Genomic DNA, 12,246 nt, shown 5'->3' with positions numbered 1-12,246 from the left:
TTCCTGCTTAGCATCACAATGAACAGGATTCTGATCAACAAAATTGTGAGCAAGGAGCAGCTGGCCTTTTGAGGTCTTTTTGAAAGCTTTTTTTCTTATTTTTATAAATAGATGGATTTCACAGGAGGCTTCCACACTTTGCCACAGTGATGTTCTATTTTATTAAAACTAGCCTGAGTGTGGCTAGAACACCAGTTCATTTATTTGTCAGATGTTAGGCTGCTGGCGTTCTGTACATTCCTAGTCGTAAAGCATTCATTCTTTCAGCTTCATAAAGAGGCAGAACAAGGCAATGTGAGGAACAAGGCTCTAGAGAGTGGGCTCTGCACCCAGCACCCCGTGGCCTGGGGTGCGGGTCTGCCTCCTGTTCCAACCTTGCACTGGGGAGAAAAGGGAAGGGGATGAGGGACAGACACCCGGGGCCTTGTAAGTAGATGGAATTTGGCCCTCATTTTTGTAATTAGCAGAAATAAATGGATTGAGCAAGAACACGGTGTAGTTTTGAGAGACCTGGTGAGTTTTGAAAGAAATTCCTCTGTAGGGTCACCAGATGTGCTACTGTGTACTTCAGCTGGCGGACCTGCACAGGTTGGAATCTTTGTGGCTCATGTGTAGGAGCTGTTATTTTGCCTGTTGATGGGAACTTACAGGTGGGAAGCAGCCATCTGTGCACTTGTCACCATGTGCGGGAGGAGAGCCTGCCCATATGGGCACAGGAGACCCATTCAGTCCCAGTGTCCCTCTGCCGGTTCCATCCCCAGGCATGAAAGTGCCTGTAAATCCACAGTGGGTGCATCCTGAAATTCTGTGGTGCACAGCGTGGGGTCACATTGGGGCCAGGCTGGCTGTGTGGGCGGAAAGCAGGTGCCAGTCACGGTGTGCCCAGATTGGAGCATTGTGTGCAGACTCTTGGGGTCTCTTTGGGAGCAAAAGTAGCATGAAGAGTTTGCAGACACCATCACACAGTGTCTGCTGTTGTTGGAGTGAGTGACACTGTTCTGAGCGCAGGCTCCACGGCAATGCCATCACCATGTGGCAGGCCACCCCTGAGTCGTGTCACCGGCATTCATCAGCAGGGAGGTGAACCAAGAAATAAAACTGGCTGAGAACATCTGTTGCTTTGGCCAAAATATCAGAATGATGTGTATAATTTTAAGCTACAGCAAAGTATTACCTGTATTTCAAAGAACTTTAATGACACAACTGGTATACTTTTCCTGTATTAAACAGTAACGTTAATAGTCATGTTTGGCTCACATAGAAAGGGAAGAAGCATGTTTGCTTATGTCTGGTTCCCATCACATATTAAAGTCAGGAAGGTTCTTGTGTGTTACTTAAACTGAAAAACAAACAAACAAACAAACCCACAGCTCTCAGGCACTTTTTCATCCCCAAAGCCTGTGTATCCTTTCCTTGCACAGGATGACATGATAGCATTTTTTTTTTTTTTTCATGATAGCATTTTACTCATGACTGTTACCTTTCCCCCCACCAGAATTTCTCTTTCCTAAAATGGAGTCAAGTAAAAAGATGGACTCCCCCAGCACACTGCAGACTAACCCACCGCTAAAGCTGCACCCTGATCGCAGCGCCGGGACGTCCATTTTCGTCCCCGAACAAGGAGGTTACAAAGAAAGGTTTGTGAAGACCGTGGAGGACAAGTACAAGTGTGAGAAGTGCCGCCTGGTGCTGTGTAACCCGAAGCAGACTGAGTGTGGACACCGGTTCTGTGAGACCTGCATGGCTGCCGTGCTGAGGTAGGGGCCCCCGCTGCCCTGGTCTGGGCTCACTGTGCCTTGCAGCTTCTCCAGTTTCTCTCCCACTCGCTGCTTCACTTCTCTAAACAAGAAATGCTAAAGGTTAAAAGCTCTGAAGAAACCCAAACAAAATTCTCAGAGCCTAGCCTGTGAATTATTAGGGAAACTCGGTAGAACCCCATGCCTGAATTTTCCAGGGCTTCTATGGCCGGCAGCCTGGACTGCTTAGCCCCCCTCCCACAAACTTCTGTCTCCTCCCCACCAAGCACCTACCTGCGAAGGTCAGTCCTACACCTGCCACTTACTGATGGAGCTTGCCTCCCTGGCCCTGGTGCCCTGGGGACCCCTGTCTGTGCTGCTCTAGAAGTACCCAGTTCTTGAAGGCAACGCACCCCTCGGCAAGTGACACAGGAGCCCTTAAAGTGCAGGTGCTCTGGGGGCAGAGGCTGAGGAGGACGGGGTCAACAGGGAGGACTGGACATGTCCCCAGCCTAGGTAAGAATCTAGTCTGTGCACGACTACCCAGCAAGTAAGGAAAGCATACACTGAGCCCTTGGAAGTCCTTGTCAGCTAAGTATTGGTGCCATTGTAGAATTACAGAGGGAGTCAGGGAGGCAGTCTGGAGTTTTATAACACAAATAACATTGTCCAAGAAAGCATCTCGGTTCATCCCCCCACATAGTTTTTGGGCATGGTGCTGGGCAATGGGGGCTCCGGCAGGATGCTCTCAGACTTGGTCCCCAGTGTCAGAGCACAGGGAAGCCTGCCCACTCCTCTTCCTGATTCACCACTGGCGGTATGGCCCTTGATCACCTCTCCCTTCCTGTCATCCTCCCCCTGGCTATTTCCCACTGTGGCCTTATTCACTTATCCCAGTGAGCTCAGCTTACCCTGCTACTGGGTAAAATGACTCAAGTCAAGCCTAGTGATGGCAGAGCAGACTCAGAGCACCTGATTTTTCTAACCATGCAAACCTGTCCTGCAGCTCTGGGCCAGGGGGTGGGTGGCTAGCCATGGGCCTGGGGGTAAGGGATATCAAGGGATCCCACCCAGATGCTACTCTAGAGTAGCCCTAGAGTCTATGGGTGTAAAAAGATTCAAATGATTAAAGCAATTTAGCACAAGCTTCATGTTGATATAGTCTAAGTGAATGTACTTTTACTTAAAAACACAGTAATTTCATCTCCTATCAACCCTCAGTTCTCCTGCCTGGCTTCCCAAGCCTGTGGAGTTTCTCTCCTCTGCCCACAGCCCCAGGATACACATGTCCAGCCCTGCACCCTCCTCCCTGAAGCCTGCGCTGACACCCCTGTCCTGGACTCCCGGAGCCCTTGGCTGTCGAGGGCAGGGACCATGCGAGTAGAAAGGGCTCACACTTAGTTTTATTTTTAATTTCTAGGAGGTGGTTTCCAGGCACCATAAGATGGGGTTAGAATCAAGTCCAAAAAAGGGCAACTTGGGAGCAGGGGCTCTCATCCTGTGTTTGGGGATAAGAATGATGTAGTGGGCGAGTGGTTTCCTGAGGGTCAGTTTTCAGTCCTCCTACTGTTTAACTGTGGAACTGCACCGGCTTTTCAGCATATCATGAAGGAAAATAACTTGTGGAGAAAGTATTGACTGTTTTTATAAAGCCAGATCGCTTGTAGGCCCTCTGAATAGGCTGTGGATGCTCCCACCACAGAGCTTCTCCACAGATAGCTAGTTTTGGTTTCTGAAATAAAATTTCACTTTTAATTGAAAGGGACTTTCCAAGTGGGACTGGTCTAAGCTGTTCTGCTTAAAAACTTCCTTATGAAAAATTACCATTAGCAAACTCGAGTCCTTTTCTCCTGTGGCTTCATGTTGGAAGCCCGTTCACCATGGCATCCTGGAGCTCGGCTTGCTGCTGTGCGCTTCACACAGGCCTGGCCGCAGCTCAGTGAACACAGGACTTCTGCTGTCAGTAGAACCCCACTTACTGATGTCTTTATTGTGTGTTTTCCCCTCAGCTCCTCAAGCCCAAAATGCACTGCGTGTCAAGAAAGCATCATTAAAGATAAGGTATTCTTGGGGTTTTAATAAATGACCTTGTCCAATGCTTCAGTCATCCGTGGCACACGGTTTGCACCCAGTGCTCTGAGCCGGCTCTGATGGTATCTCGGGGCTGGACAGCAGGTGCTGCAAGGTCAAGCTGGAACAGCTGCCCAGCTGGGTGACCTTGGCCAGGTGTGCTTCCTTCACTCTCTGAGCCTGTGTCCTTGCCTGTGACAGTAGTAGAACCACTTCCCGAGACCCCAGGAGATACAGGGGGGTTGCAGGGACTGAATAGGTGAAGTGCGGAGATGCACGCAGTCCTCTGAAGCCCTTCCCCCAGACAGCTGGGATTTGGCTCTTAGAGCCTGCTGGTCTCAGGAGTTCAATGGGATTTGCTGTCTGCCTGCCTCGTGTGCACCATCTCCTAGTCATTAGAGGGATGTTGGATTTCCACCCTTCCCCCCGCCATGTGATTATGTGTACCAGTGAAAGCTCTCTGTCAGTGAGGACTCTCGGAGGGGTTCAGGGGGGCCATCCACCTGCTTCCCTCCTGGGGCTCTGATCCCCCACCACCACCACCATAGCACCTCTGGTCATCTACACATTGCTAAACCCTGCTAGGCACGCTTTTAGTTTGAAATGACTCATTCTTAAAGTACTTAAAATATCAATAAAAATGTTCAGTACCAATATTTTGATAGATGAACCTGACAATTTTTTAAATGTAGGTCATTAAATTGTACAATAAAATTCTTACTCTGGGCTTTTGTGTCCAGAGCACTTTGCAGATTGGGTTTGTCATCAGGGCAGCCCAGGTGAGTGCAGTGATTTGAGGATCCAGGCAGTAGGTGCCCCTCCTCTACCCACTGTAACTCCTCTGGGCAGTTTAGAGACAGAACTGGCAACATGTCCATGTACCTTGTCTTCCTCAGTGTTTGCCTGCTGCTACAGACTGCAGTAAGTAAAAGGGGGGGGGGTTGTCTTTAAGAAAACTAGTCACCCAACTACCCCTTAGTTGCATGGCCACTAACTTGTTAACATGTGTCTGACAGATGTGATTGTGGTAGATGTTGAAACAACAGACTTTGTCTCTTTCATTGTTCAGAATTATTACCCCTACTTTTCAATGGCATTGGTAACTGAAGAAATTACTTGTTTTATTGGAGCATCATGAATGACATTGACCAATGCCTTGGATCCTCATGGGAAGATGGGGCTTTGAGATGGAGATCTGCCCTCTGCAGGTCACCTTGGGGCGCCAGGCTCCTCATCTATGCAATGGGACAGTTACAGTAAATACTCTCAGCTCTAGGGATCCCTGGGTGGCGCAGCGGTTTGGCGCCTGCCTTTGGCCCAGGGCGCGATCCTGGAGACCCGGGATCGAATCCCACATCAGGCTCCCGGTGCATGGAGCCTGCTTCTCCCTCTGCCTGTGTCTCTGCCTCTCTCTCTCTCTCTCTTTCTGTGACTATCATAAATAAATAAAGAATTAAAAAAAAATACTCTCAGCTCTAAAATTCTGTACTTGTGACATTTCCAATCTTTGTTTTGTATCCATAAAGTTAAACTCAAATGACTTAAGAAATTTAATGCCACAAAAAGGAAGCATATTTCCTATTGGCTAAAAATACCTGTTTGGCGACCTTAGTGTGTTTTTAAAAAGTCTTGTTTATGAAGGATTAGATTTGACTCTAAATTACTTTATTTTTAACTCTTAACAGCTGTTGATTCTATTTCTTTGCCTTTGGAGTTGAGAAAGGCATATTAAGATCCTATCTATTTTTCCACTGTATGGAGTGTTAACATATAGGAGTTTCTTAGAAACGCCTGAAGACAAAGATGTTTGAGACTGTGTTGCTAGAAGGAGTGAATCTGCTTGTTTTCTAAGGAAAAATACAATTAAAGGAAGGTTTTCATTTTCAAAGGGAAACATTTTCATTATTGGACTAACTTCAGTCTTTGGAATATTTATTTAAAAGAGGTGGGGGTGTTTGTTTGTTTGTTTGTTTGTTTGTTTTAGTAGCAGGATAATACTGTCTCCTTTTCGGTGAAAAATGGGTTATAAGGGACATCACCTTAGGGAAAAGAACCGAAACAAATGTATTATAAGCCATCTGCAGGATTCAATCTTTTACAGTAGTTTTGCTCTTTCTTTAGCAAGTGACCTAAAGAGGCATTAAGTTGTAGTGGCATTGAGTTATGAACTCATCCCTTGGTAAGCATTTTCCACTCCTGGCCACCCCCACAGAGCTGGCTCTTGGAAGGGTCCAGAGTCCACGTATGAACCTGCTTCTGGTGCATCCCCACCTTGAGATTATGTCAGAGTTAATTACGAGTATTTGGATGTTCAAAAGTGATCTTTAATTATTTGGTATAGCTTGTTTTCATTTGACTTATCTAATAAAAGGTGGTAGTTAAGGTTGTATTATTTAAATGTGTCTCTTAGTGGGGACAGCTCCTTCATGCTACTTAGAAATTAGAAATTAAGATGGTCCTTAATGCTTTCTGAGGTCCACTTAAGAGATGCTCTCATGATTTTTTTAAAGTGGTTTTGCCTTGTCTGAAGTAGTAGCATGTGGAGATTAAGAAACATTAATCCTCTGAAATAACTGTCTTCCCATTTCAGGTGTTTAAGGATAATTGCTGCAAGAGAGAAATTCTAGCTCTTCAGATCTATTGCAGGAATGAAGGTGGAGGCTGCACAGAGCAGTTGACACTGGGACACCTACTGGTATGTCCTGGGGACCATGCTCCTTGCTTACCGTAAGAAATACGACTCCTTGGGGTGCCTGGGTGGCTTAGTCAGTTTAGCGTGACTCTTGATTTCAGTTCAGGTTGTGATCATAGGGTCATGGGATTGAGCCCTGTGTCAGGATCCGCTCTCAGCAGGGAGTCTGCTTGAGATTTTCTCCCTCCCTGCCCCCCCCCCAGCTCACGCACACTCTCTCACTCTCAAATAAATAAATCTTTTTTTAAAATAAAAAAAGAAATGTAACTCCCTGATCAGTATGATGAGGCACCCTAAGGCCACAGTTATGTTGATTTTCAAAACAACCAAATATGCAAGCAGTCCAAGCCACTTAGGTACGAAATGTTATTTTTATGACATCATTGGCAAAATTGTGAACTGGTTTTTAAACACCCTCACCCTACTTAGAATGGAAAGAAATCTGAACTGGTTTTTAATTTTGGAAGGCTTGTTAAAACTCTCCGTCTCTAACCATGAAATCCCACATAACTTCTTATGTGGGTTTTTTTTTTTATTAGCATCTTATTTTATGCTAGAAGGCATACTTGAGCTGGAATAAAACAAAGTCCTTAGCAGATAACTAACCATTTATTTACCCAGGAAGGGAGAATTGTCTTACTCCTTCAAAAGCAATATAGTTTGAATAATCACTAAAAGGATACAAAATTCATTGTCTCTCGATACACTTGTCACTCTTCTCTGTGAAAAACTGGTCTAGCAGTGGGCAGAAACATTTCTGAAGGAGTCAGCTGTGTAGAGACTAGAATCTGGTATTTTAGATTGAATGTCTTTGCCAATTGAGAGCTTTGAAGTGTCTGTTTTACAGGTGCATTTAAAGAACGATTGCCAGTTTGAAGAGCTTTCGTGTGTCCGTGCTGACTGCAAAGAAAAAGTGTTGCGAAGAGACCTGCGTGACCACGTAGAAAAGGCTTGCAAGTACCGAGAGGCCACATGCCCCCACTGTAAAAGTCAGGTCCCGATGATCACACTGCAGGTGCGCTGCCCCACCCCCCCGCCCTGGTCACCCCTACTTGCTGCTCAGTCCAGGTGTAATTTGTTACAGAATAGCATTATCAACCATTCTAACAGGAATAAAGAGAAAAGAGAAGAGGAAATGGCAGTTTTCATCTGACTTTAATTCAGAGTTAATCTTTATTTGTTTTGCCCATTTTGATTTGTATAATTAACATTTTCCCATTGCCTTGATTGACTATCATTTGGGATGCCAAAAAAAATGAAGACTAATTATCAAAAAAGGTAGAATTTTTCTCTTGTCCCAAAGAATGTCTTCAAAATCTTACTGGATTGCTTAATCTTTTAAGCAGCTCTGGGACATAATCATCCCTTCACCAGGGTAATTCATCCTGCAGCATCAAAGTGCAGCTGTCTGTCTTGGAGAGAGATGAGAATTCAACATTTTTCATACCTTGATTATTTTGGCACAGTTCTATATTGCGCATGTGTTAGAAATCAGATTCTTTATCCGTTAATTAGAGAGAGAGATGTTAGGGGTGAAAGGCTATCAGTAATACAGTAACCTTCAAATATTTGTCCATTCCTTGAACAAATATTCACTGAGTACCTACTGCGTGTTGGGCACTGCTGTGGGAGCTGGTAGTTCAGTGGTGGAGCTCACCTTCTAGTGGAAGAGGTAATTAATAGGCAAACATAATGTGTGGTAGTGATTTGTACTATGAAGAAAAATGCACTAGCATCATGGGGAAAGGGATAATCAGAGCTGGCCTCTCCAGGGCAGTCAGGGGCCAGTGTGGGAGGAGAGAACAGCAGGGGTGTGCAGGCTCTGAGATGGAACTGATATAGCAGGTGGATTTCAGGAGCTGTGAGAGGCCAGCGTGGCTCCCATGCCTGGTGCAGAGATGATGGGTAGCAGATGAGAGGGTGGGGCAGGCACCGGTAGCCTGAGCAAGAGGGTGATATCAGAGTTCCCCAATATGTGCAGTACTCTGACAGGTGTGACAGGTAGATGTGGGGTGGGAGGAAAAGAAAACCTGGAGGCAAGGCACAGTATTGGCCTGTGCAGGAAGGGAGAGGAGGAACAAGTGCACTGGGACACATTCAGAAGGTAGAGGCAGTGGGATTAACTCATGGCTTGAATATGGAGTATGTGTTAAGGATGATGCCCAGCGTCTGTAACTAGAGCAGCTGGGTGAATCTGAGTGTTTTATTGAGGTGAGGCTCCGTGGAACTTAGCAGGCTTGAGAGGAGAATAGGGCAGTGGTCTGGACTTTTGGTGTGTCTTAATAAGGTGGTCCCTGAAGCCTTAGGGACAGAGGCCTGGGACATAGGAATGCTTACAGACTGCTAAGAGGGAAGGTCATCTAGCAAAGGAGTGGCCAGTATGGAAGGGGCAGCAGAATGGTGCCCCAGAGGCAAAGAGAGCTGGGGAGTGTGGGAATGGGCAGGAGGGACAGACATTTCAGAGGGGTGTGCTGGAATGACCTCTGGGTGCTGGGTGTGCTGGGAATGACCTCTGGACTTGGCAGGACCACGACTGATGGGACCAGACGGGAGAGGACCAGAGACGTGCAGCCAGGATGTGCAGGCCCAGTTGGTTCCTGGTGGAAATTCTAGAGTGGTTATTGACCAGAATTTAGGGAAAGTTTTTGTTTTTCTGTATGAAATGAAATGTATTCTACTTCATAATCTGCATGTTTACCTTACTCTGCAATTTTCTTGTGCCTATTTTCTTGTCTTGTGAAGTCTTTTTCCTGTATGATTTCTGTAGACATTTCTAGTTATTAAGGACTTTAAAGAATTGTGGAAAGTGGGGATAGTGTCTGGCCTAATTGAATAATTCCTTCAGTAACTCAGTTCAAATGGATGAGACACATACTTAATGAGCAATACTCCAGACCCTACACATGTTGGTATGTTGCTATCAAAGTCATACTTTGCTTCTTGCAAAAATCAGTTATCTTTATTTGCAAAATATAATTAATTTCATCCAAGAAAGAATTGTAGGCTACTACATCAGTTAGACACTATATAAGTAACTAACTCTATACTCCAGACTGAGCTGTAAAAAACTGGCTTTAAAGTAACAACATGGGCAGCCCTGGTGGCTCAGCAGTTTAGCTCCGCCTTCAGCCTAGGGCGTGATCCTGGAGACCCAGAACGGAGTCTGGTGTCGGGCTCCCTGCATGGGGCCTGCTTCTCCCTCTGCCTGTGTCTCGGCCTCTGTGTGTGTGTGTGTGTATGTCTCATGTATTCATAAATAAAATCTTAAAAAAAAAATAACAACATAAGGGCTCGCCTGTCCTCAGTCACCCTGGTAACCCCCTCCCTGACAACTGCAGGGCAGCTATGTACCAGGAGGGCTCCTGTCCTGCTGGGGCCTGGGATTGGGCTCCCAGGTCTCCTCCTGTCAGCTAGGAGCATGCTTCTTCATCTTGTCCTATCCTGCCATGGGCTTATTTTTAGAAAGAACAGCCATCCCAGAGGCATGTCTACAGCCCCAGGTCACCCTGACATCCCCACATTTCCTGTGTTTTATGAAGGGTGTCAAGTACATCGAGTGTTGATGAGCTCCAGATTGATAAAGTATCGAAGCCCTGGCCCATTGCAGCGCGTATGAGAATTTCTTTTCTACCATTAAACCATGCTGTTGACCCTACATCAGCTGTTTTTAAGTTGTTTTCTCTTTTTTTTTTTAATTAAGATTTTATTTATTTATGAGAGAGAGAGAGACACAGGCAGAGGGAAAAGCAGGCCCCATGCAGGGACCCTGATGTGGGACTTGATCCCGGGTCCCCAGGATCACGTCCTGGGTCAAAGGCAGGCGCTAAACCATTGAGCCACCCAGGGATCCCCTGTTGTTTTCTCTTAATCTATAGATCAGTATAATTTAAAGTGTCAGGAGAGAATCACCTCTTTCACATTTAGTCTTGGAGCTGTTGAAATGGTCTCTTTAAACAGTTTTGTTAATTTGTAGAAAATCAGAATTCTAAAGATCTCATTTTCTGGGAAAATGTCTGTCTTATAGGAGTATTGATAGGCATAACCACTGTGGAAGACAATTTGGCAATATTTTATTGGGTTGACTATTCCTATACTCAGCTAGTGAGCAATCCCTCTTCTCGCTATGCAGGAGAAACTGTTACATATACACACCAGGAGATAGGGCCCAGCATAACTCTAGAGACAACCCCCACATCCGTCAGCTGGAGAGGGGACACATCCATTTTGGTGGACACATCAGTCATGAGTATACACACACATGCTGTAGTGACGTGGCAGGGAAATGACAGGGCAGTGTCACTACAGCAGTGCAGATTGAGGACCCTCAATTACCCTCGACAGGAGCGTTAGCCTGAGGCATGGTACTAAGCTGGATCTCAGAAGACCCATAGGGTGGAGTTCCATTTTAGTAAATTTCGAAAGCAGTCAATACAGTATTTGGCCCACATTTAAGTGTAACAAAGAAGTAGCAACACAAAATTCGGATTTTGGTTTAGGGATTCTTCCCTGGAGGAAAGTGGGGCAAGATGGGAGATTACACATAGGTAAATGGGGAGTTCTTGTCCTTGGTGGCTATCCTCCATGTAGTTATACTCTCTGACTTGCATATGGGTTACATCTGTTCTGGGACTATCAGAGTGATGTTTAATGTGAGATAGGGCTAATTTATTAGCACAGAGAGAGTTTTATGTATCAGTAGGTTATAGTTTTTTAAATGGGCGTGTTATTTTCCTGGGAAAGGAAACACTTTCCCGGGGCTGCTGGAACAAAGTACCACAAAGGTGGCTTAGAAAAACAGGAAGATACTCTCTTATAGTTCTGGAGGCTGGAAATACAAACCCAAGGTCTTGTGTTGGGGCTGTGCTCCCTCTGAGGGCTCCAGGAAAGTCCCCTCCTTGCCCCTTCTAGCTTCTGGAGTCGCTACTGTCCTTGGCAGTTCTTGGCTGGGAGCCATCTGCCTCTGCTCAGATCCCTTCTTCAGGAGCATGTCCTCGCCTCTCGTGAGGGCATCCATGATGTGATTCAGGGCCCACCCTAATCCCAAGCCACTGGGGCCCCATCTTCACTGATTATATCTGCAAAGACCTGATTTCCAAATAAAGTCATATTCTGAGGTTCTGGAGAGACATGAATTTTGGGGGTCACTCTTCAACCCACTACTGTGGGCAAAAGCTGTGAAAAGGCAGTTCACAAGAACTATAAATGATTAATAAATATCAAAAATATACTTACCCACACATTATCAAATAATTGCAAGTCACACTCATTGCCTTTTCCACCTGTCATGTTGTCAAAGATAGAAAAGTCTGATGGAATTGACAAGGGTGTAGGAACATGTGTTCCTGTGATGATGAGTGTGCGTTTGTGTAAGGTTATTGGAGACTAGTTTGGCAATATCTATCAAAATCCATTTACAATACCTATACTCTTTGATACCCAACAAAGCCTGCTTCTAGCAATTTATTGTTCAGATATGCTTGCACAGATCTCCAGAGACATGCATTTGAGGATACTAATGGGTCTGATCCCAGCCTCTCCACCACCCCATACTCTCCTGGAACACACTGCCCCACCCACTGCCACATCCTCCTTAGAGCTGTCTTCTCTGTGCCGTCTCACCCCATGTTCCTTCCAGGTCTTCCCTTGTTGAAGTGGTGATGACCTGTGTGTGAGCTGTCCCTCTTGAGCCGACCGTAGCACCTGGCACATGCATGGGCTGGGGCATGGAAGTGGGATCGAGGGTGGGTT

General features: G+C 45.8%; 1 protein-coding gene across 3 annotated transcripts in view; it reads left to right on the top strand.

The window, feature by feature from the left end:
- TRAF3 (TNF receptor associated factor 3) overlaps positions 1-12,246 on the top strand; it is a 109,450-nt gene that overhangs the window by 79,703 nt on the left and 17,501 nt on the right. For all 3 annotated transcript variants that reach the window (XM_041759221.1, XM_041759219.1, XM_041759220.1), the window contains exons 3-6: positions 1,496-1,757; positions 3,746-3,797; positions 6,397-6,501; positions 7,346-7,513. In XM_041759221.1, the coding sequence (XP_041615155.1) occupies positions 1,513-1,757; positions 3,746-3,797; positions 6,397-6,501; positions 7,346-7,513 (570 nt within the window). In that variant the 5' untranslated portion in view covers positions 1,496-1,512. The remainder of the gene's footprint in view (positions 1-1,495; positions 1,758-3,745; positions 3,798-6,396; positions 6,502-7,345; positions 7,514-12,246) is intronic.

The sequence above is a fragment of the Vulpes lagopus genome, chromosome 6 (genome assembly GCF_018345385.1).
Source record: "Vulpes lagopus strain Blue_001 chromosome 6, ASM1834538v1, whole genome shotgun sequence".
NCBI classification, from domain to species: Eukaryota; Metazoa; Chordata; class Mammalia; order Carnivora; family Canidae; genus Vulpes; species Vulpes lagopus.
This window is presented reverse-complemented; position numbering and strand designations above follow the sequence as displayed.